This window comes from Bactrocera neohumeralis, chromosome 2 (assembly GCF_024586455.1).
Source record: "Bactrocera neohumeralis isolate Rockhampton chromosome 2, APGP_CSIRO_Bneo_wtdbg2-racon-allhic-juicebox.fasta_v2, whole genome shotgun sequence".
Lineage (NCBI taxonomy): Eukaryota > Metazoa > Arthropoda > Insecta > Diptera > Tephritidae > Bactrocera > Bactrocera neohumeralis.
The window spans coordinates 32,387,992-32,412,225 of NC_065919.1; the positions used below are offsets into that span (position 1 = coordinate 32,387,992).

The window sequence follows — 24,234 nt, forward strand, 5'->3', positions numbered from 1 at the left end:
ATGTACACCCGCGGCCAAGCGTAACTTACCACTTGATATTTTTTCACTATTTTCAATTTTTTCGTTCTTTGGGTAACTTTTTTATGGATTTAATAGAATACGGGGAATATATAGATGGCTCGAATATATTTGGTTAACTCTTGACTTTAATCTGGCCCATTTGTAAAATTAAATTGAGACAACTTTTTTTTATTTGCACACAAGTCTTTGATTTCATTATTACTAATTCTTGTAATAACTTAACAACATTTTTTGTTTAAATTGAAAATGGAATTACAACATATTCAAAAAGAATAACGGGAAAAATAATATGGCGTCGGTCCACCTCTAGCGGATATTACAGCTTCGATACGAGCAGGCATTGACCCAACAAGTTTCTCCAAAACACTGCTTGAAATTTCCTCCTCCCAAACACTTTCTAACATTTTTTTTTAGTTCTGGTTTACTTTTACTTTTTTGACAGAACTTATTTTTTTTTAATATTTTATATTTGTGTAAGTCAGAGATCACTTCGTTAAAACTTAACGGAAAATTCCAATACCGCAACAAGTACCGTTACAATGAGTGATAGAACACGTGTTCGCTAGAAATTTCTTAATGGTAAATTACGCTTGGCCGCGGGAGTATATCTAAAATCGTTTCGTAGTATAGAAAATTAAACCGAATAGACCGGGAATAGTTTTGATTTTTATTTCTTATATCCAAAATTTGTATTCTGCTCCTAGGCCGGTATCATATGGGTGCACCAGATGCTACCCCCGTTTGTAATTAATTTCTACTATATTTATATGTATATTCATGTGAAAAGTTTTATATTTTTTCGTTATTGTTTTTGTGGAAATCTCTAAAACAATTAACACAGAAGCCAACATCGCACTTGCAGCAAACAGTATGACCTATTGTTTTACAATACCCACGACAGCCGGTTGTACGCACCGGAATTGACCCGAATTTCATCTGGCTGTTTTTTCGGCGATCTAACCCCGTTTGGATCGGTGAGTATTAATTTAAGTTTGTCGTCACTAATAACGCCTTGCAGCAGGGTTGCTCCGTATCCCCCTTACTCGTGCTGGCATTGAGTCCAACCCGGGCCCGAACGAAGACCTGCTGAGGCCTTATGAAACATAGGGAGTGGACCACAAGTTTTGTGCCCCCATGTTGCGAACGCACTTCTGCGACCTTAGCCTCTAAGGCTCTGCAATCTGCACCCAGTTCGGGCACTGCGCCGCCACTCCCCCCGAGCGGCCAACGGAGGACCTCCACGGTCCTCAGGAGTTCAAACAAGCAACATAACTCCAATTTCCCCAACCTTAATCCCGCTCCAATCCTCGTGCGAGAACACTCAGCAACTCCTGGTTCATCGCATAGTCTGTTTCGTGTGTAAGACCGTCTTACGCCAGAACGTCATATCAGTTAAGTGCAATTCCTGCACTAGCAGTGTGTCGTACGTTACCCCATGCTGCTCCACAACACTCAACAGTGGCGTCGCCAAACATCACCACAGTGCGACAACCGCCTGCCTGCCCCAATTTCCAGCCGAAGCTGCCGTTTCCGAACCCGGAGATCCCCGAATAAGGGATTTTAATTTGGAGATTCGGCGATTGGTAAACCATCATAAGCGGACGAAATTGATAGAGCACCTGAAGTCTTGCGACCTCTCCACCGGTGTGAGTAAGCTTTGGGCTACCGTCAAAACTTTGTCTAACCCGAAGAGACATGACGACCGAGGTGAAGTTCAATTCAATGGTCAAGCCTTTTCGGACCCGAAGAAGTGCGCGAGCTATTTTAGCCGGCAATTTAAACTGAACCCTTCGGTAGACAAAACCAAGCGATGTGTTAACCTACGCCTGCGCTTATTGCCAAACGACTTCGCGCCACTTACTTTCACCGATGAGGAGGTTCAGAATGCCATCAACAAATCGAAATCTTCTAAATCCATTGGCTCTGATGCAATCAACATGCTTATGCTAAAGCATATAGGCTCGACGGGAGTAAGCTATCTACCAAGGTCCTCAACCTGTCACTGACCACTCTTCAAATACCCGATGTGTGGAAAGTCGGTAGAGTGGTCCCAGTGGTAGCGTTGGACTTGTCAAAAACTTTTGACACTGTCAATTACACAACGCTACTGCAGGACATCGAAAAAAATATGCTCCCTTCAGGACTGAAGAGGTGAATCATCCGTATTATTTCGAGGAAAAACATCTAAACTGAAAAGATTTAAACAGGGGGTTCCTCAAGGTGGTGTCCTCTCCCCACTACTGTTTAACTTCTACATCTTCACACATTCACCAGAGGGAGTTTCCATAACCACTAACGCTGATGATTGCACGATATTGACGTCGGGCAATGGAATCGATGGCATATGTTCAAAAGTAAACAGCTATTTCTCCGACCTTACTCGTTTCTTCTCTGCACAGAACCTAAAACTTTCCCCCACCAAATCCACATCGACCATATTTACGAACTGGACAAAGGAGGATAGACTTGAGCTTAATTTTGCAGTCGATGGCGTCAAGATTCCGACTGTTAATAATCCTAAGATTTTAGGTGTAACATTTGGTAGTCTATGCTCCTTCACTCCTCATACGACCGCAATTATCGCCAAGATACAAAGCCGTAATAAAATTCTCAAGTCGCTAGCCGGCAGCACATGAGCAAAGATCGGTCCTCAATTACGCCGCACCAATATGGTTGCCTGGATGCAGTGGTACGCAAATGAAGAAACTTCGGACCTGCTAGAACACTGCACTCCGGACCACGACAGGATGCCTCTTGATGTCTCCCATCGAACATTTACATAGTGAGGCGCTTACGCTTCCAGTTAAGAAGCATAATGAGCTCCTCTCCAAGCAGTTCTTGCTAGGATGTTTTCGCAGAAACCACTACTGCAGCCATCTGCTTGGAGCGGAACCGCCTTTCCTCAATTACGTCGACGACATCGAACAGTACGCCGACCGGACTTCGGACGCATCTAGCTTTCGACAAGTACTGACCGCCTTTCATAGTTGAGCTATCAACACCTTCACCGACTTCCTTCCAGTGAATGGCGTTCTTGGAGTCAAATCACCACCTATTGCAGACGAAGAACTCGAGTTGCCCCTCCGCAGCTTCGTTCTGGATACTATAGCAGGATAAACTCCTACTTGTCCAGAATGGACTCCGACATATCAAACCTATGTCCTGCGTGCAATGAGTCTTCGCATGGCTCTGGCCACCATTTTGCATGCTCCGCCAACCCCATTCATCTAACACCATTTTCCCTTTGGTCCGATCCCGTCGAAACAGCACGTTTGCTAGCCTCCCGCTAGATGACGTCGACGACAACCTAGATAACCCTTATCATCCTAACGGGGATTAGTTATCCGTTAGAACAACAACAACAACGATTTTCGGCACTTTCAAGTACGTTTTCGCACATTCTGCACCAATAACATCTCTGGTTCGAAGGAACTCTTCTTTCTACGATACCGGTACCAATAACTGTGAAGAAATATTACAATTTTTAGTAGTGTCTAAATTGTCTTTTCTCTGTTTATTACTACATATTTCTTTATTAATAAGGTAATAACTTAAAACTATTAAATAAATTAAAGGTTTATATGGGAAATCGATAAATATTCTTTTTAATCATATACATACATATACATATATTATATCAGATTTTCAATTCAACTTTTGTGAACAAAATAAAGCAAATATTTATTGCGTATATTTATATTATATTACCATAAAAACGAAGAAATAATCAAAAAGCATTTATCAAATTTAAATTTTTTTTAACGAAACAAAAAAAAACCTAAATTCATCTGTGAAATAAATTATTTAAAAGAAACTATAATATTACCACAACTTAAGAATTCAACGGAATTTAAATCATATAAAAGTACTGTCCTTTAGAAAGCAAGCATCATAGATGAATTATAAATTTCATACCCACTATTATATTAATTTAATTCATATTTACTGAGGCCGCCCTTATAGATACAATACAATAAATTTGAAATTCTTTAATTTAAGCAACATTCTTATGTACACATGCTAAAGTTAATATTTTAATTTAGTTTATCACAAAAGTTTTTATTGATAGGTGTGTAAACTTTAAAGTTCATCACGGTTATTTAGATTGTAAAGAGTTTTAACTAGCTTTTCAATTTGCTGTGCTACTTCTCCATGGTACTCTTCTTTAGTGTGCATATAACGGTTTTTTATGGTTAATAAAGTATGCCTTAGTTGTACGCTTTTTGACCAAACAGATTCACAAATTTCTACCGCGTTTTCCAAACCTATTACAAAATACTCGGTCAAATCTGGTTGATCCAATAGTTCATAAAGTTGTGTAGAAACTAAACTATCGACTGTTTCGCAAAAACCACTCAAATGCAGCCATTCTTGTAGGTTTAAATCAGCATACTGTGCAGCAGCTAATGGGCTATCCGATTCAGCGAATTTCGAAAGAACAAGTCTTTTTTCAACAATTATATCGCTTATAAGGGTTATAGATTTCGCTTTCACTTTTAGTTCACATTCTTTTGCAAGCACGGCTACCAACGCTTGTGTTCCAGATGTTGAGAGTATTCTTTGTAATGCCAAAGGAAATTTTCTTAAAAGGCTGCCGAAAGCGTATAATGCTGATGATAACTCTTCCGAGTGTTCCGACGTTATAAGAATTTGAGCTAAATAACTTCCGATATTTTTTTCAAAAACTTTTATTTGAGCTTTAGGATTATTAAGTGTTAAAGCACCTAATACACGAACGGCTTTTGTCCGTAAATTTATATTTGTTTCGTTTACTACTAGTGGTAGAAGAATTTTATCTAAGCCGCCTTTATCAATAAACCACAATGCATTGTCAATTTGGTGAACAAGATAGTCCAAATCTTCAAGTATTCGTAGTTGTGTATTTATTTTCGTATTTAACGTTGTCGGTAGTTCCGCATTTTCTTTACTAAGGTTTTTATACTCATCAATTAGTTTTGTAATTAGTTCACCATCTGAACGAAATTCTTTTTGCAACTTTTTAAAAGATTCCTTCAATTCATTATATGTTTTAAAATCGCGTTTTATTTGCTCTAGTTTTTTTGGTGAATACGCAATACCTAAACTGTCTTTGGGAAGATTTTTTAAAGCTTCAGAAAGTGTTTTACTGGATTTTGCTTTATTTTTCGCCTGGGATTCTTTCGCACTAGCTTCGTAAATATTTTGTTCTACATTTACCAATGCCCCGTTATTATTGTTCCTGTCTACTTCTTTACTATTTAAAAGTTTTGCTTCCTTCCTACCAGTTTGTAAATTAACACGTACATGCACACCCGACGGAAGGATTTGACCTACAAAAGAAGATAAATTACAGAAAGTGTTTATTAATTAATAAATGTGTGTACTAACCTTCTTGTATTTCTTGCCAATTGGTTGTTGCTACGAAGGTTTTGTTTTTATCATTGGCAGCAGATATAGCAAACTTAATAAATAGTAATAATATCACCGAAAACTTTAATCTCATTTTATTTAAATAACTAAGTTAAATAATATTTTTTATAATTTAAGAATCGCGAAATTCAATTTCAATTGAGTTTTGTATGTTTGTTTACAACGTGTTCTTGATCAGTTGTTCATAAGGATGTTACCAGACTTCTCGTAACAGTGTATTTTACTTATTTCAGAGACATTTCGGATATTTAAAAAATACGAAAGCAATTCTTACCTATACGTTTTATACATAATTTGAGGTTAACATATATCATTGATTGATTACCTAATACCAGTGACAGACATGTAGTAACAATACCATAGTAAAGGTATTATTGTATTCTGTTTACTACGGTGTTGACACACATGGCAATGTAGTAAACTCAAATACCAGCTTTGTTTCATAGGCATTAAATATTTCAAAAAAATTGTAAACAATAAATATGTAGATGTGTGTTATGGAGAAAATACGTATAACTATTTCAAATACTGTAAAGTTAATCAATTTTCATCGCAAAAAAGCGATTTGGTTAATGTTTCTCTAAAGTCCACATATAAAATGAGGCATTTCCTGCTTTTCTAGAAGAAAAATTGTGAAAAATGTTTTGTTTTGCATTTCAATAATTAATTTTTTAAGTCATTTTGACAGAATATTTCGAAAAGCTTTTGTGTAAAAGCTTTTAGCAAAGTTTGTTACCTGTTTTTAGCTGTGTTTATACAAATACCACAATGAAACATCAAAGTATTGCTACCAGCAAAATACTACATTGCTCATATGGTATGGTATTGTTACTGCATGTCTTCTATATTTTATAGTGAACATTTACCTACATATTCATTTCATTGATTTTCGTTGTATTATTAAATTTTGTCTCTTTGCTGTGTTTGTTTCAACTATATATCGTCACCTGAAATGCAAAATAACGTATCATCAAAAATTTCAAAATTGAGTTTTTTACTGATTACGATTCACCACATCATATTACATACATATGTGTCGCAAATTTTAAGCTTCTGCGATCAAAAATACCCAAGCTATATTAAAAATTCAAAAAAACGGATCATCAAGTGCTTGATTTCGTTAAACAAAATAACGTATCATCACTAAAGTATGTAAATATAACAGAGTGTTTTTTTGTTTTATATCGAAGTTAGCCTTCATTTATTGTTTATGTTTATTTTTAGTGATTAAGTTCAATGTGCTTTGGTAAGTTTGGGCTACATCATTGATCGAACGTGGACTACTATATACATATACATATGTGCATATGTATGTAGTCCTTTGTGAGGCCATAGAAAAGAATAACTCCTGTGTTCGAACTTATAAATTAACAAAACGCTTCCCGCCAGTTCGGTGGGATGTCTGAAGGTATGCGCCCCCAAGTGATTAAGTCCTGACCTCCCTAACTCAAGACAGCCAAGAAGGAAGTGTTGAGTTGTTTCCACCTAATCTTTTTCCATACAGCTTCTGCAGATGGCGTCTGGTAAGACTCTTCTTGCTAGCTCATGGCACTCGATGCTATTGATAGTGAGGTTAGGTCTTCGATCAGCTCTGAATTCTCTCATTGTTAATGAGTTCAAGGCTGGAATCGCCGCTCTGCTATCTGAGTCGATGGTCACTCCTTTGAAGCAGGGTGTACTCCGGAGTAGTAAATCTACTGCTACCTTAATGGCTCCAATCTCGGCCTGGAAGACACTGTAATACTTAGGAAGTTGGAGAAACTGGAGTTGATAGAGAGCTCCTGACAGTAGACCCCTCCACCTTTGACCCATCCATGAAGAAGCTCACTGTAACTTTTCTCCAACGGCTTCTTCCCACCCACAACTCCCTCGGAATATGGGTAGAGAAGAAGCCGCCAGAGTTCGTTTTAGCGACTCCATGATCCAAGTAATCAGACCCGTGCTTTTTTAGGAATTCAGCAGCCTATTCTATTGCAAAGTTTAACAATAACTAAGAAGAAATGGCAACATCTGCAGGACCTAGAAGCTTTAATTCCAGTAGACTGTTATTACTTTTATGATAATATACCTTTTGAATATTTAGTTATTTAATAAGTAATAATTAAACATTATCCACATTTTTTAGCTTGAAATATTAAAATTTTTTCTGGTACTTATGTACATATTAATAATAAAAATAACATGAAATATAAAAAACTTGCAACTGTTTTTATTTAAAATTAAAAAAAAAGTACTAATATTCAAATTTTTAATTTTTATACAAATTTACATTGATCATACGTTATTTTGTTTCAGAAATGAAAATTCAAAATAACGTAAGACACCTACTATAAAATTTGCTTAATTTTTTCATTATTTTTTTCTAAAATATACTTATAGGTTCATGTTAATTCAGATTTGAAAATTTTGTTTCAATATCTCAAGTGGTTTTCTTTTTATACGGCTTTTTTGCTTCTCCTGTAAACCTACGAAAAGTGATGTTACGTTATTTTGCATTTCAGGTGACGATATGTACATTTATGCAAATAAAAATATTGAATATTTTGTGGCGAACTATCAATTTATTGTCTCATTTAATTTTCTTTTTTTGATGTACATATTTTCAATTAAGTTTTTATTTAAGGAACGAATCCTAAAATACATTCTAGCTCTGAAAAACAATTCTTTTACTTTTACTTTGGTGCTACAATTTACAAATTAACTTAAATCTAAGTGCTTCTGGACGTAATTTGTACATACATGCATACATACATATATGCAAATCAGTACCATTTAAGTCGTCAAATACTGCTTGCAAGGCTCTCATACACATACATACATACATATGTATCTGTTGGTTTTGAAAGTCCTCCTCCAGATAGGTAATCCACCCAAGTATAAGACGAACAATTTTCTGAATTGGTACAAATTTCGGGTTTGTCTTTACCAAGATTGTGGCAGATGTACCCTGCCAAACTTTCAAGCCCGTCGTTGTTGAGAATCTTCAAGTCATCATTTTTTCAATTGGGTCAGCGGAATTTAGATCAACTGGCACACGTTGAAAAATATTACCTGCAAAAATATAATAAACATACATAAACGTGCGTATAAATAAATGGAATACACTGTTAGTTAAGATTATTATTACAATTAGGATAAGAAACAGTGGTTAGTACGCAAAAACTTAGTTTGTATGTATGTAAGTACATATTTGCATTTGTTAACATCAATACATTTTTATATAAGAATGTTTTCTGTAGTTTTAGGTTTATAATACAATGTACGTTTAATATTTTGATAATTACCGGTTAGAGATAAGTAATTCCCTTCCAAATCTGGGGTGTTGTCGACTTCAACATTTCTTTCATCTGTAATCGGTCCTTCGTTGTGACCAAGTATATAGGAACGCAGCCTATACTTGATCTCCTTCCTGTCAGGGTGATCGTGAAGGCCGCCTTTTAACCTGATTACGCCAAATAAATTTTCTAAAACGACCTGGTTTAAACGAGACTCCATCCTTTTCTGCCGTTCATTAGCCTCTGCAGGAGTTAATCTGGTTAACGTGAGAAAAGCGCTAGGTAGCAACTTCGTTAGACTCCGAGAACTTAAATCTGCAAGAGTGTTTGGTTATAAAAGTAAAATTATTGTAATCAAAATGCTATAATTACCAATTTCAAACTGCAAATTTCTTTCGAAGGCTTCTGGCGCGAAGTGCACAAAAATGAATCCACTGTTTTAGTACTGTTTTATCCTAAGGGACATGGAAAAATCTCCATTTCGTAGCACTATTTTTAACATTGTTATTATTGCATCCGAACACTGCGCAACTTATTTTAAAAAATATAAAATTTCACAATTAATACTACACGCGAAAATACAATTCGAATTCACATTCAAAGGCGCGGGCGAATAATAAGTCAACCGTGACGGCAGCAAGAACAGCTGACTGAAAACAAACATGCGCTTTGCGTAATCTCTTTCTCCATCATTCTTGAGTTCACTACGTTCTCTGGACACACATGGCAATGTAGTAAACTCAAATACTAGCTTTGTTTCATAGGCATTCAATATTTCAAAAAATTGTAAACAATAAATATGTAGTTGTGTGATATGGAGATAATTAGTACAATTATTTAAAATACTCTAAAGTTAGTGTATGGCTGGTAACAGCTGGTACGACGAAGAGTGCCGTGTCGCAGCGGACAGAAAACTGGCTGCCTACCTCGTAACGTTACGATCGACCACAATACGTGCGGGATGGGATAGATACCGAGAGTTGAAGAGGGAAGCAAGACGCATTTGCAGACAGAAAAAGAAAGAGGCTGAAATGCGTGAGTATGAATAGCTTAATAAGCTGGCCGACAGGGGTAATGCTCGAAAATTCTACGACAAAATGCGGCGGCTAACAGAAGATTTCAAGACCAGAGCATACTCTTGTAGAACCCCCAAAGGTGATCTAGCTACCGATGCCCAGAGCATGCTAAAATTATGGAGAGAACACTTCTCCAGCCTGCTGAATGGCAGTGAACGTACAACACCAGGAGAAGGCGAACCCGATTCCCCAATCGATTACGATGGAGCAGACGTTCTATTGCCCGACCATGAAGAAGTTCGAATAGCAATTACCCATCTGAAGAACAACAAAGCGGTGGGGGCTGATGGACTGCCGGCCGAGCTATTCAAACACGGCGGCGAAGAACTGATAAGGAGCATGCATCAGCTTCTTTGTAAAATATGGTCGGACGAAAGCATGCCCACCGATTGGAATTTAAGTGTGCTCTGCTCAATCCACAAAAAGGGAGACCCCACAATCTGCGCCAACTACCGTGGGATAAGCCTCCTCAACATTGCATATAAGGTTCTATCGAGCGTATTGTGTGAAAGATTAAAGCCCACCGTCAACAAACTGATTGGACCTTATCAGTGTGGCTTTAGACTTGGCAAATCAACAACCGACCAGATATTCACCATGCGCCAAATTTTGGAAAAGACCCGTGAAAGGAGAATCGATACACACCACCTCTTCGTCGATTAAAAAATTGCTTTCGACAGCACGAAAAGGAGCTGCCTTTATTCCGCAAAACTAATACGGCTGTGTAAACTGACGTTAAGCAACACCAAAAGCTCCGTTAGGATCGGGGAGGTCCTCTCCGAGCCGTTCGATACCAAACGAGGTTTCAGACAAGGCGACTCCCTATCATGCGTCTTCTTCAATCTGCTGCTGGAAAAAGTAATTCGAGCTGCAGAACCTAATCGAGCAGATAAAATCTTGTATAAGAGTGTACAGCTGCTGGCGTCTGCCGATATCATCGGCCTCAACACCTGCGCCGTTAGTTCTGCTTTCTCCAGACTGGACAATAGAGTGAATAAAAAAAAATTGTTTTTTTTCGTTTCGTACTCGGAAAAATAGGTTCCTAGACACCTCAAAGAAAGGCTCTCCAAACATGAGTTTTTAATTGTAACGGGAAGGTCCTCCTAGATACAGTTTTCTATTTTTTCTTATTATCAGATAGAAAAATTTATATCTCGCTTCCAACTACTTGAAAAAATATTTTGTTCCTTAGATTTTGTAGGAAATTGAATGCTCTACAAAAAAGGTCTATTATGATTTTTTCGTAAACACAATCGTTTAAAAGATATTAACGGTTGAAGTTTGATTATTTTTGGGAAAATTTTTTTATTTCTTATGAATTCTATCCTCCTATTTTTTTGAATTATTAATTTTGTTCGGTCCCGTCACGAAATTTCCTTGGAAATACCCAAAAAAAAAATTCCCTGAAAATTTTAGCCCTACATATTAACATTAAGAACTGGACCGAGGCATGTCAAAAATTTTCCATAGAAAATACACTGCAATCTTGGTTTTTTATCTTTAAATTCCTACAGATCAGAGGTATTTTATGGCATCGCTTTGACTTTAGACGCTGTAGCTCTTGTCAGTTATACAAAAAAATGCGAATTTCGTGGAAAAATCAGGTTTAGATACCTCGCCTTTATCTTTTGGAATACACGTGGTTAATATTCATCTACTGATTACCAGTACCAGTTTTAATCCATTGCACTGCGTATTTGCAGTTCTATTCTACCATTCCCAATATTTAGTAATTTTATAATTTTTTAGGAAGAATCAGTTTGAAATTGTACGCATATACATACTTCAATGTATATTGCAAAGAATCAAAAAGATTTCTGTATATCTAAAATTATAATAAACCTTTTTATCAACACTCCAATTATTCCGCTTAATCTTTACGTTAGATATCGCGTTTGGTTTGTTATGAATGCATTTGCGTCCTTGACCAATAATCTAGCAAAGTATCCGCAGTGCCTTGACGATGAAAATTCCAATGCCATTTTTTGTTGTGATATTAAATATATCGGACGGGCTCGTCTTAAAATAAAAAACTACCTGGTTAAGAAGCAAAATCAGTATAACCCATATACTAAGCATGTTTGGAAATGAAAATTTTTACTTATTTCTTTCTATTTTTGAATGACTAAAATTTTCAAATGATTGTTACATAAATTTTGAACAAATGCTTATGATTTGAAATATAATTTTTGTATTTATGAGCTGTATTGAATTTTAGCATAAAGAGATAAAATGTATCCTATGTCCTTACCCTGCTTCTTACGCTCTTGACTTATAAACGACTTTCTTTTATATACCAACTTGTACCATACTTGTAAATGCCAGAAAATAGCAAAAAAGAAAAAAAAAACAACAAACACATTCGGGAGCTGTAGCAGTAGTTTTTTACCTAACAAAACTCGGAGCAGAGTAGAGCACATACTTTACATTGCTATGCTAAGGCTATGCTGCGGCTCCCGACAAAGTGAGAGCGGTAGCAAGAGTAAAATGAAATGCTACGAGAGTAGCGTAGTTTTTCAAACGCTGAGTTCTGCGAAAGATTTATGGTCCTTTGCGCATTGGCCACGGCGCATATCGCATTCGATTGAACAATGAGCTGTATGAGATATAAGACGACATTGACATAGTTCAGCGAATTAAAAGACAGCGGCTACGCTGGCTAGGTCATGTTTGTCCGAATGGACGAAAACACTCCACCTCCAGTACCCGCCGGGGGAAGCAAAGGAAGAGGAAGAACTCCACTCCGTTGGAAGGACCAAGTGGAGAAGGACCAGGCTTCGCTTGGAATATCCAATTGGCGCCACGTAGCGAAAAGAAGAAACGACTGGCGCACTGTTGTTAACTCGGCTATAATCGCCTAAAAGCGCCCATACACGAGCACACAAGTGCGTTCGATCGGTATGTGTGCGCTTGCGGTTTATCGTGTATGGGCTTGTTCGCGTACCGATCAATTTTCGCGAAATTGTTTGATTTTTTACGATCGGGTCGCGAACATGTTTATCGTGTATGGCGTTGTCGGCGCACAAAATCTCATTTCTCTCGTGTCGCCGAACAGTGAAGATCGCGGACAATGGCAAGAGTTAAGGGGAGAGCCTGCTTTCGAGGCTCCAAAAAACTAATTTTTTTTTTTTCAGGATTTTTTTGGGAGGGAAACAAATTATTGATTCAAGCGAAATTTCTAGGCTTTATAGTTATATATTTGAACATCTTTCACAAATTTTTTGGATACGAAATCTTTGTTACCCGATGCATCTCGCATGTACATTTTTCGGACGGCGGCCAGGATGCAGGTCGCAATTTCTATCGGAAACAAAAAATTCAAAGAGATTCATATTTTTTATTAATTTATCTTCTTCTTCTTCTTCTTAATTGGCGTAGAAACCGCTTAAGCGATTGTAGCCGAGTTAACAACAGCGCGCCAGTCGTTTCTTCTTTTCGCTACGTGGCGCCAATTGGATATTCCAAGCGAAGCCAGGTCCTTCTCCACTTGGTCCTTCCAACGGAGTGGAGGTCTTCCTCTTCCTCTGCTTCCCCCGGCGGGTACTGCGTCGAATTTAATTAATTAATTTATCTTCTAGTTAAACTAAAAAAACTCCAAAAAAAAGTATAAAATTTAAAATTTTATTAAAAATTTAATAAGTAGTGGCTTTTGATCAAAAGAATTTTACTTTATGCTGTTTAAAAATATGTTAAAACTTGACTTTTCTTAATATTTTTTTTAGTTTAAATATAAGATAATTTTATGTCAATGATAATAAACTTTGCCCTAATTCCATAGGACGTTTAGTTTTTTTTTCTATCCTGCCCGCCAATTAAGAATAATCGTAAAAATGAAAAACCGAGAAATCAAAGTTTCAAAGTTTTCGCTTTTTGCCTAAGCGCTCATATATATACATACATACATAGTGTAAGAAAAATAAAAGTTGGAATAACTTATTAACGAAATTCCATGAAATAGATAAAAATGCTACATTAGAAATAAATTCCAAGAAATGTTCCGCTTGCCTTGTCGCACATGTTAACTCTGCGAAGAACGGACGCAAAATGGATTTGTGTGTCGTGTATGGGCAAACGAATTCATACCGATCGAACGCACTTGTGTGCTCGTGTATGGGCACTATAAGCCAGGCCCGTCCAACATAATTTTGTGAAGGGCCAGGTTTAGCATTTTTATAACCGTAGCGGGCCAAAAAAAAATAAAATGACCTTCAGTTTTGGTATATTTATTTATTTATAAAAAGCAACATCATATAAATCTTAATATATTATTATTAATGTAACTATGGCCTTAGCATATAAAGATATTCTTATTCTTAAAATCTAATTAATGAGATGTTTGAAATTTTTTCTGTTTGCATAGCGCATCTATGTCAGCTGGAGTTTTAGAAGTGGCTATGCGCAAAATGCCTTTAAGATGGCTATCTAATAAAGATGATCTGGTTTTTGATTTGTTAAATTTCATGCGAGAAAACAGCTGCTCGCAAACATATGTACTACCAAATAAAGAAATATGTTGAATAGCCAGCTTAGTAAGGTTTGGGTATTGACTGGGTGTAATATACTTTTTGTAAAATTCAATTAAGTTTGGAAGACAATTATTATATGCTGTTTTTAGATGAGAGCTGCTTTGCAATTCTATTAACTTCCGCTGTAAACTCAGCGCAGCGCTTTCAATTTCAACATCAAATGGATTTTGAAACACTTTCATGCAGGGAGTTTGTGATTTGAAGTCTGCGAATCTGTCGTCAAACTCGTTCCTTAATCTTTGTAACATCAACACGTACTTGTCAAAATCCAAGGTGTCTTGCTTTCTTGTAGATAAGGTCTCCCAATGAATCAACTGCTTTTGTTCCAGCTGCTTTTCCAACAACAAAAGCTTTTATGTGAAAGCTAGAACGTGTTCGTATAACTGTGTGCATAGTTGGTCTTTCCCTTGCAGTTTCAAGTTAAGATCAGAAAGATATTTGGTTATATCAACCAGGAAAGCCAGATCAGCCAACCACTCCTCATCAGTAAGGAAAGTAATTTCTTGGTCTTTGTTGCCAAGAAAAATCTTTAAGTCGTCCAGCAGGGAATAGAATCGTTTTAGTGTAGCTGCTCTGCTGAGCCAGCGAACGCGACTGAAGTATACAATGTCTTCGTGAACTGAACCGACATCAGCCAGAAAAGCCTGGAACTGTCTGTGGTTAAGCCCTCTTGCGCGTATAAAATTAACTGTCTGCACTACTTTATCCATCACGTGTTTCAGGCCTATACAACTGGGATGCCCAAAGACTATAAGAGATGGCGGGCCGGATGAAGGGCCTATGCGGGCCGGATGGTGGCCCGGGGGCCGTATGTTGGACAGGCCTGGCCAAAGCAGTGTCTACACCAGTAAATAAGAAGAAAGTTAGTGCATTTTCATCCCAAAAAAAAACGATTTGGTTAAACATGTCATAAAAGAAAGCATTTCTTGCTTTTCCAAGAAAAAGAATTGTGAAAATGTTTTGCTTTCCATTTCATTAATTAATTTTTTAAGTCATTCTGACAGAATATTTCGAAGAGCTTTTGTGTAAAAGCTTTTAGCAAAGTTTGTTACCTTTTTTAGCTGTGTTTATACAAATACCAGAGAACGTATGTATATCAATAGCAGAGAACGTTTATAATAGAAAAGGTTCACGGCGCGAAGAACGTAAAATATTATTGGCTAACTCGGTCGAGATGGAGGAGTTTCACCACTGCCAGCTCGGCAGGAGAAATTTTAACATTTTCGCTTGAACAGAGCTGAGCGTGGAATAAAAATTATGCCCAAAACTATATATTGCTCTAACAGACGTATGTTCGCTCTTTTGCTTATATTTTTACTCGTTTATATGCAAACATGTGTATTCGTATGAATTCTTTTTGTGCATATTAATGAATACATGTGCAATTGAATACATTTAAATTAAATTTCTTTTTCAGGGCAATATTCGTAGTTAATGTAAAAATAAAGCCTATTTTTTAATTATTTTTATACTCTCGCAACAATGTTGCTAACGAGAGTATTATAGTTTTGTTCACATAACGGTTGTTTGTAAGTCCTAAAACTAAAAGAGTCAGATATAGGGTTATATATACCAAAGTGATCAGGGCGACGAGTAGAGTCGAAATCCGGATGTCTGTCTCTGTCCGTCCGTCTGTCCGTCCGTCCGTGCAAGCTGTAACTTGAGTAAAAATTGAGATATCATGATGAAACTTGGTACACGTATTCCTGGGCTCCATAAGAAGGTTAAGTTCGAAGATGGGCAAAATCGGCCCACTGCCACGCCCACAAAATGGCGGAAACCGAAAACCTATAAAGTGTCATAACTAAGCCATAAATAAAGATATTAAAGTGAAATTTGGCACAAAGGATCGCATTAGGGAGGGACATATTTGGAAGTAATTTTTTTGGAAAAGTGGGCGTGGCCCCGCCCCTACTAAGTTTTTTGTACATATCTCGGAAACTATTATAGCTATGTCAACCAAACTCTACAGAGTCGTTTTCTTCAGGTATTTCCATATACAGTTCAAAAATGGAAGAAATCGGATAATAACCACGCCCACCTCCCATACAAAGGTTATGTTCAAAATCACTAAAAGTGCGTTAACCGACTAACAAAAAACGTCAGAAACACTAAATTTTACGGAAGAAGTGGCAGAAGGAAGCTGCCCCCAGGCTTTTTTTAAAAATTGAAAATGGGCGTGGCGCCGCCCACTTATGGACCAAGAAGCATATCTCAGGAGCTACTAGACCGATTTCAATGAAATTCGGTATATAATGTTTTCTTAACACCCTGATGACATGTACGAAATATGGCTGAAATCGGTTCACAACCACGCCTTCTTCCAATATAAAGCTATTTTGAATTCCATCTGATGCCTTCTTTGTATAATACGAGTATAAACATTAGGAACCAATGATGATAGCGGAATAAAACTTTACACAAATACGGTATTTGAAAAATATGTAAATGACGGATAATGAAATCTCGATTATCACTTTACCATGCGAGAGTATAAAATGTTCGGTGACACCCGAACTTAGCCCTTCCTTACTTGTTTGAATTAGATATATTCATACTTACATATTTATATAACAAACTATCATAATATTATTTAAAAAATGAAATATTACAATAGTGATAAATGAACATTAATCGTATATTTTATCATTCAAAACTTATATTCACATGTGTTTATGTTCGCTTTCGCGAATTCAAATCATATTATCACTTGCCAATAGTAACATGTGCGCTCTGCTCATATGTACAAACATAAATAAATGCGTATGACATTGGTACACAAATAACGCATACACAAACCTACATACTTGTATACATATGTATGCGTACACATGCAAATATGTCACCCCCAAAAACTACAAACATTGCTTTACAAAAACAACAATCGTTTGAAATTGCGTCAGCAGCGTCACAAATCAATATGGCAGCCAAATAGTCGATGCTCAAATTTGTAGAAAAACACCTAACAACAATATTTCCATTCATGAACGCCAGCACACTATCAACAGGAAAACTTGCTTCATTCATAAAAACAAACACCATTACATCTCCCCGAACATGCTTTTGCCTACAAGCGTCTTTTGGCGACGATGGAAAAGCTAAAAATCATAAATTTAACAATTTCTGATATTTGTATGAGAAGGAAAAAGTGACAACGCCGCAAATATATGTAAGTATTCAAACACATTAGAATAAAATTGACAACATAGTTTGTCGATTTTGAAGTCAAGATATGTATCAATGAAAATATTCAATATTCCTCTGATTTATGTGTACAGTGATTCCCGGTTAAGTAGTACTCCGATTAATTGAAAATCATTCCTCTCAACTGCCTATATCTAGTTGCATCTCACGGTCTGTTTTTTGAAATATGTACATAGAAATTATTGTTTTAAGTACCACTCGCTTCAGTATCCGCACTCGCTTATGTGCCATATTATATTTTTATTTTTAACTAACTACAAATATCTGTATCTTTGATTGTGGCACATAACCGGGATTGACTGTATTTGTCAAGGAATGTTAAAAATATTGTTGCGCGCTGGTTTGTTGGAGAAGCTGTTACAGGGACAAGAGAAGCAGTGACAATTGGCGTTCGTTCGTTTGTGTTTTTCGGCACAGCTCGGATTTGTACCAACAACACAATGTTGTGACGCTTTGTTGTCACGTCAGCCCTTCAACGCATTGACTTTTTGACAAAGCGTGAGCTTCGGCCACTGGTTTCCCGTGACAACGGAGATTTCGCATGAAACAATAAGTGTACATATTTACATACAAAGTTGTGAGTGGACAAATGTACAAACATTTGGCGTATGGTTCTTTTTGTTTACATGCACACATAATTACATACGTGAATATGTGCGACCGCTTGGTCTTTTAACATGTTATCAAAACTTTTAAAGGCCTGTAAATAAATATGTATTGTATATCTTATCAAACCTACATTAATTAAATATTTAGGTAACAGCATAAACAAGACTATTATATAAGTTAAGAAATTTTATGTTAATTTCTTTTAAAAAAATTTTATTTATTACTTGTTCGTTTCATTACAGAGCTAAGACTGAACTTAAAAATTAATTTACTTAAAAGCTAAGCTAAGTTGCACTGGCCAACTGCTGACTTTGTTGCCGATTCTCCGAATTGGCTTATTTCGGTTGCGCGTGTTGGATTTCCGCTTCACGCCGAAAAATGAGCTTTTATGCTGATCAAAGCGTCTGGCTTTTGCTGTGGGAAATATTGTGCAACTAAAGATGCATTTCCGCTATGATTTGCTCATTATTGCTGATTACGGTTTATTTAGTAATTGTTAACATTTGCCATGTTAACACTTCCCCTCTTAAAAGCGATCGTCCCGAGAGCCTATCAAAAATAGGGGAGGTTGTTAAAATTGATGTAAGTATTTTGATCATTGGAAAGATCTTTGATCTCCTTAAGATCAATATTCGCCGGGGGCATCTGGTTAAGGTCCAGGCTTGAAGATATGATTATTCTGTTTTGGTGCTTTCTCCAGAATTTTCGAAAAAATATTATACCGAGAATGATAGTTGCAACGGCTCCAAGTAAAAGGGAGCTATTGGATATCGTTGCTGTCTTCAGAAGATTTATTCTTCTTATTCTACTTTTCCTGATTCTGTCAAAACGGTGGAATTTTTGTCTTCCTTTACTATTTCTTTTCTAAATTTTGGAGATATTTTGGTTCCTAGTCGTTTGTTTATCCTAACGTAAATTGTTTCTCCAGGGTTATATGTTTTAATTGGATGACGGGCTTTATTATGGTAGGAAAGATCTTTTTGTTGTCTATTTTTTAGTTCCGAGATAATTTCTTCCCTAGCTCTTTCAAATTGGATTGGGTCTGTGGAGATTCTTCTCCCGAAAAATACCTCTATTTGTTTTTTCTTTGTGGAGGAGTAGACTGAAAAATTGTACTCGTAGACGGAGTTATCAAGGAGTTCGGCGAATGAGGTGAAACTTCGCTCTGCTGGCAGCGAAGAGTGACTCATTCTAAAAAATGTAAATCAGTCGGGTCTATGTAGCTATCGTCCTGACCTTCATCATTTCTGTCTCTGTAACATTCGTCATCGTAATGGCTAGAGTTGTCGTTCGTCTGCTTGTCAATTGTTGTGGTAGGATAGTAAGCTTGGGGTTGTTCGGAATCTATATGGAAATTCCTTTGGAGTTTATTAGGGGGCACAGGAGCTGGAGGGTTGCCAGGAGGAGGTCTTTTGTTAATAGGGTCATTATTACGTGGCCTATTCATATAATTAATATTCCTAGTTCGCAGTGATGGGTCAATGTCCATTGGTTCTGGACGTGGCTGTGGCTTATGCAAAGGACGTGGTGGTGGATTGTAATGCTGTTGTGCATATTGGGGCGCCTGTTGCTGGCGTTGAACTTGATAATTCATTTGCGGTGGTCTATGTGGAGTGGCTGCGTACAACCATGGTTGGGGCATGTATGCCAATTCGGGGTAAAACTCATTGTTCATCCTTCTGGGAGGTAGTGGTGGACGAAACTCTTGTGGTTTCCTGCTGATATTGTTATTATTGCTCAAGGCATAATGTGACCTGAAGGTTTGATTCTCTAGTTTGAGACACAGGTGGAGTGCCTGAGGGAGATCTGCTGGTTCCCTCATTCCAAGGAGTCTCAGTAGATCTCCTTTGAGTCCGCGAACGAACGTGTCTAGGGCTTTATCCCTATACGTACGAGTTAGAAGGTGCATGGCTTCTGCGCCGACTTCCATGCATCCCAGTTTGTTCAGAATTAGTCAGAGATGAGAATATACCTTTTGGTAAAATTCTTGAATTGTATTGCTACCCTGTACGAGAGGGGTCATTTGGTACTCAAGGGTACCAAGGTCGCGTTTATCCGCGTAATGCAATGTTAGGCAACAGGAGATCGCCTTCCAATCCAGTGGAGTGTTATAGGACTCCAAGGCAATGTCGGCATTGCCCACGATTTTGTTTCTAATGACATTGAGGATGCCATAATATTTTGGGGTACCTCTTTGAGGCTCATATATCTGGAGGATCCTGTCCACGCTTTTCCTCCAAGATGTGAATTCTCCCGGATTTCCGGAGAACTCCCGAAGACATCGTACCACATCTGGTATTTTGTCTAATTCAGAGACATTCCCGGGTAGTCTTGAGTCTATGGTAATGTCCGTGAAATTTGAAAAGTTGGAATTTGGGTTAAGGGCGGCTTAAACCATGTTTCGCCCTTCAGTCCTTAAGACATTGTTCACAATTCCTGTGATTACGGTAGTTAACTCATCCATCGAGAATGAATTAGGAGAGGCAAGAGGCTGACCACAAGGTGCTGGTGGCCCTTGGGGTGCATTAAGTATTGGTGGCCGAACGAGGTTGGCAGGATTAATTGGCATGATTGATATATTTCTATTAATCATTTTTTTATTTTAAAAATTTAACTTATCCCTAGCTTATTTTGTTTTGAGTTAAAACTTTCCTTTCTAAATTTTTCACTTTTAGTTAGCTTTTCGATATGATATTATCTCGTCTAGTTCAATTATTTTTTTTCTGAATTACGCTCTCTTTCTGAAATTATGTCACTATTCTTAGATTGTGTTCACCTTTGCATTAAAGATTTCTTAAACATAGTTTGTTTCACACTTAAAATTAATTCTTACTCTAGTAGCAGGAACATTCTCCTGGGCTGGCTAACGTCTTGCGCTTCCCGTTTGCTATTGGCGACTAGGGGGCCTCTTTTCCTGCACTTCTGTTGAGCCCTAGCCCAAGCCTTCGCCGTCTATGGGGTGGTAAGTATTATCCTTGTCTTCTAATGGTAGCCGCTGAGTATCACGACAGCACAAACTTTTTAACCAAGACTTGTGGATACACCCGCGAATTGTATTGATACGAAACGCGACTAGCGAAGGCCCCACGTTGGGCGCCAGTTAAGAAATTTTATGTTAATTTCTTTAAAAAAAAATTTTATTTATTACTTGTTCGTTTCATTACAGAGCTAAGACTGAACTTAAAAATTAATTTACTTAAAAGCTAAGCTAAGTTGCACTGACCAACTGCTGACTTTGTTGCCGATTCTCCGAATTGGCTTATTTCGGTTGCGCGTGTTGGATTTCCGCTTCACGCCGAAAAATGAGCTTTTATGCTGATGAAAGCGTCTGGCTTTTGCTGTGGGAAATATTGTGCAACTAAAGATGCATTTCCGCTATGATTTGCTCATTATTGCTGATTACGGTTTATTTAGTAATTGTTAACATTTGCCATGTTAACATATATTCCCAAAGATTTTCAGGAATTCATCAAGAAATAGTTCAATTTGTACGTACATGCTTGTATGCTTTGATATAAAATATGTACATACATATGTATATAGAAAATATATATATATATGTATGTATATAAATTATATGCAGAGTCGTTTGCGCATTGTGAATATACGAATTTGTAAGCGTACATTCCTTATCATCGGAAATAGCATAATTTTTCTCATTTAATACTGAAAATGCTCAATTCTGCTATTTTCGTGTCCCCTGATGTTAAATGTGGGGAAACACCCTAATAATTTTTCTGTGGTGTGGTGAAACACATGAACCTTCTCTATGATATACCCATTCTTGAGGAAGAGAAGCGTGCGAGAAAGTGGCCATCGATGGAACCTTAGTAGTGTCGAAAATGATTAAACGGGATACTTCTTCCAGTCATGCACGTTTGTAAGATGTTGGTTTTAAGAATTATAATTTTGATTTTTCATTATCTAATTCAATTAACTAAATAAGTGAATAGTGTTAAAAAGAATATTATCTTTTATCAATAACGAAAAATTTTAATCAGTTGGTCATTTCACAAAAAGGTGGATGTAAAAGTGTACATACATAAAATTAATATAATAAAAATGAAAAATGAGCTAAAAGTTAGTTATTACTAAAAATTCAAAAAAGGGAAAAAAGTTCCTATTTTATACCGTTTTCAAAAAAAATTAAAACAAAGAAAAAACAATATAGAAAATATAAATTTTACTTATATATCGTATATTTTAGAAATATGCATTCAAAAATTATTTTAAAAAAATGGTAAAATACGTCATGAGCTATAAATCATTATATAATGAAATGATCATTCGAATTTTCGAACTTAAAAAATGAAACAAAAAGTATTTAAAAATTAAAATACAGAAAATATTGAAAATTAAAATAAAAATTTAAACATTGTTAAAAATTTAAAACTTAAAAAATATTGAAAATTTAAATTCAAAATTTAAAAAATTATCAAAAAAAATCTAAATTTTATAAATTGGAGAAATTTAAAAAAAAAAAATTTAAAAAAATAAATAAAATTTGTCATGATCATCATAATAAAAACAAAACGCCCTCACCAAATCAGGTAAACTGTTCATAAAAATTTAATTAAAAACTGTTTTAAATAAAAAGTTAAAATTATAACTTAACGAAAAATTACAAAAATAATATGCATCAGAATTAGAAAAAAATGTTAAAGTAAATATAATATAACTTTGCTATCAAAAATAAAACCGAAAAGTAAAAATAAAAATATTTAAAAAGAAAAAAATACTGCATACACTTACATGTGTTATTAACTGAGCCAAGGCCAATATTATAATTTCATATAAATTAAAAAACTAAGAAACATTTAGAGTAAAATCGGGAAGAATTTAGTATACCATCCCAGGATTTCAAGGATAAAAAGGATATGGTCGGATAAAGGAGATTATCCTGATGAAGGATATATATAGTTATAGCCGCAGGAAGCTTATAGTTTTCGAGATATTCGCGTTTAAAGTTGAAAATTTGCAATATTTTAATTGCATATTTTCGATATATAAAATTAATTTTGCACTTACATATATTTTTCACTTTTATATCCACTAACACATCACTAATTCATTTGTACACATTTATTTTGTATAATATAGTGCAAAAATAGCTTTTAATATACAATTTAAATTATTGTTGAATTATAATTATTTAAGAATAACAAAGGAATTACAAACTGTCAAATAATCATTGATACCTTATCGACATCATTTGTAATAAATTGAACAGATTATACCCCAAATACGAGTATCAACAACCTATAAAAAAATAACCCTGGTCGGTCCAACACCGGGGTGTATCAAATTCTTTTCGCGTAGAACTCCTTTCTGCGTGGGCGGCCTTCGGCCGCGCTTCAAAAAAAAAATAACCCTGGTCGGTCCAACACCGGGGTGTATCAAATTATTTTCGCGTAGAACTCCTTTTTGCGTGGGCGGCCTTCGGCCGCGCTTCAAAAAAAATAACCATGGTCGGTCCAACACCGGGGTGTATCAAATTTTTTTCTCGTAGAACTCCTTTTTGCGTGGGCGGCCTTCGGCCGCGCTTCAAAAAAAAATAATCCTGGTCGGTCCAACACCGGGGTGTATCAAATTCTTTTCGCGTAGAACTCCTTTTTGCGTGGGCGGCCTTCGGCCGCGCTTCAAAAAAAATAACCCTGGTCGGTCCAACACCGGGGTGTATCAAATTTTTTTCGCGTAGAACTCCTTTTTGCGTGGGCGGCCGCGCTTCAAAAAAAATAATCCTGGTCGGTCCAACAGAACTCCTTTTTGCGAAAAAAATCTGATACACCTCGGTGTTTGACCGATCAGGGTTACTTTTTTGATAGGTTGTTGATCCTCGTATTTGGGGTATAATCTGTTCAGTTTATTTCATTTAGTTATTTTAAAAATGATGTCGATAAGGTAACACTGATTATTTGTCAGTTTGTAATTCCTTTGTTATTCTTAAATAATTATAATTCAACAATAATTTAAATTGTATATTAAAAGCTATTTTTGCACTATATTATACAAAATAAATGTGTACAAATGAATTAGTGATGTGTTAGTGGATATAAAAGTGAAAAATATAAGTGCAAAATTAATTTTATATATCGAAAATATGCAATTAAAATA

General features: G+C 36.3%; 2 protein-coding genes across 2 annotated transcripts in view; one reads left to right on the forward strand and one right to left on the reverse strand.

Annotated features, from left to right (window-relative positions):
* LOC126763972 (saccharopine dehydrogenase-like oxidoreductase) overlaps positions 1-24,234 on the forward strand; it is a 123,776-nt gene that overhangs the window by 44,598 nt on the left and 54,944 nt on the right. The window lies entirely within an intron of this gene.
* LOC126763945 (nucleotide exchange factor Sil1) lies at positions 3,690-5,709 on the reverse strand. The gene is made up of 2 exons (XM_050481724.1): positions 5,389-5,709; positions 3,690-5,330 (listed from the first exon to the last, which is right to left on the reverse strand). The coding sequence occupies exons 1-2, from the start codon at positions 5,501-5,503 to the stop codon at positions 4,102-4,104; spliced, it is 1,344 nt and encodes a 447-aa protein (XP_050337681.1). The 5' UTR covers positions 5,504-5,709; the 3' UTR covers positions 3,690-4,101.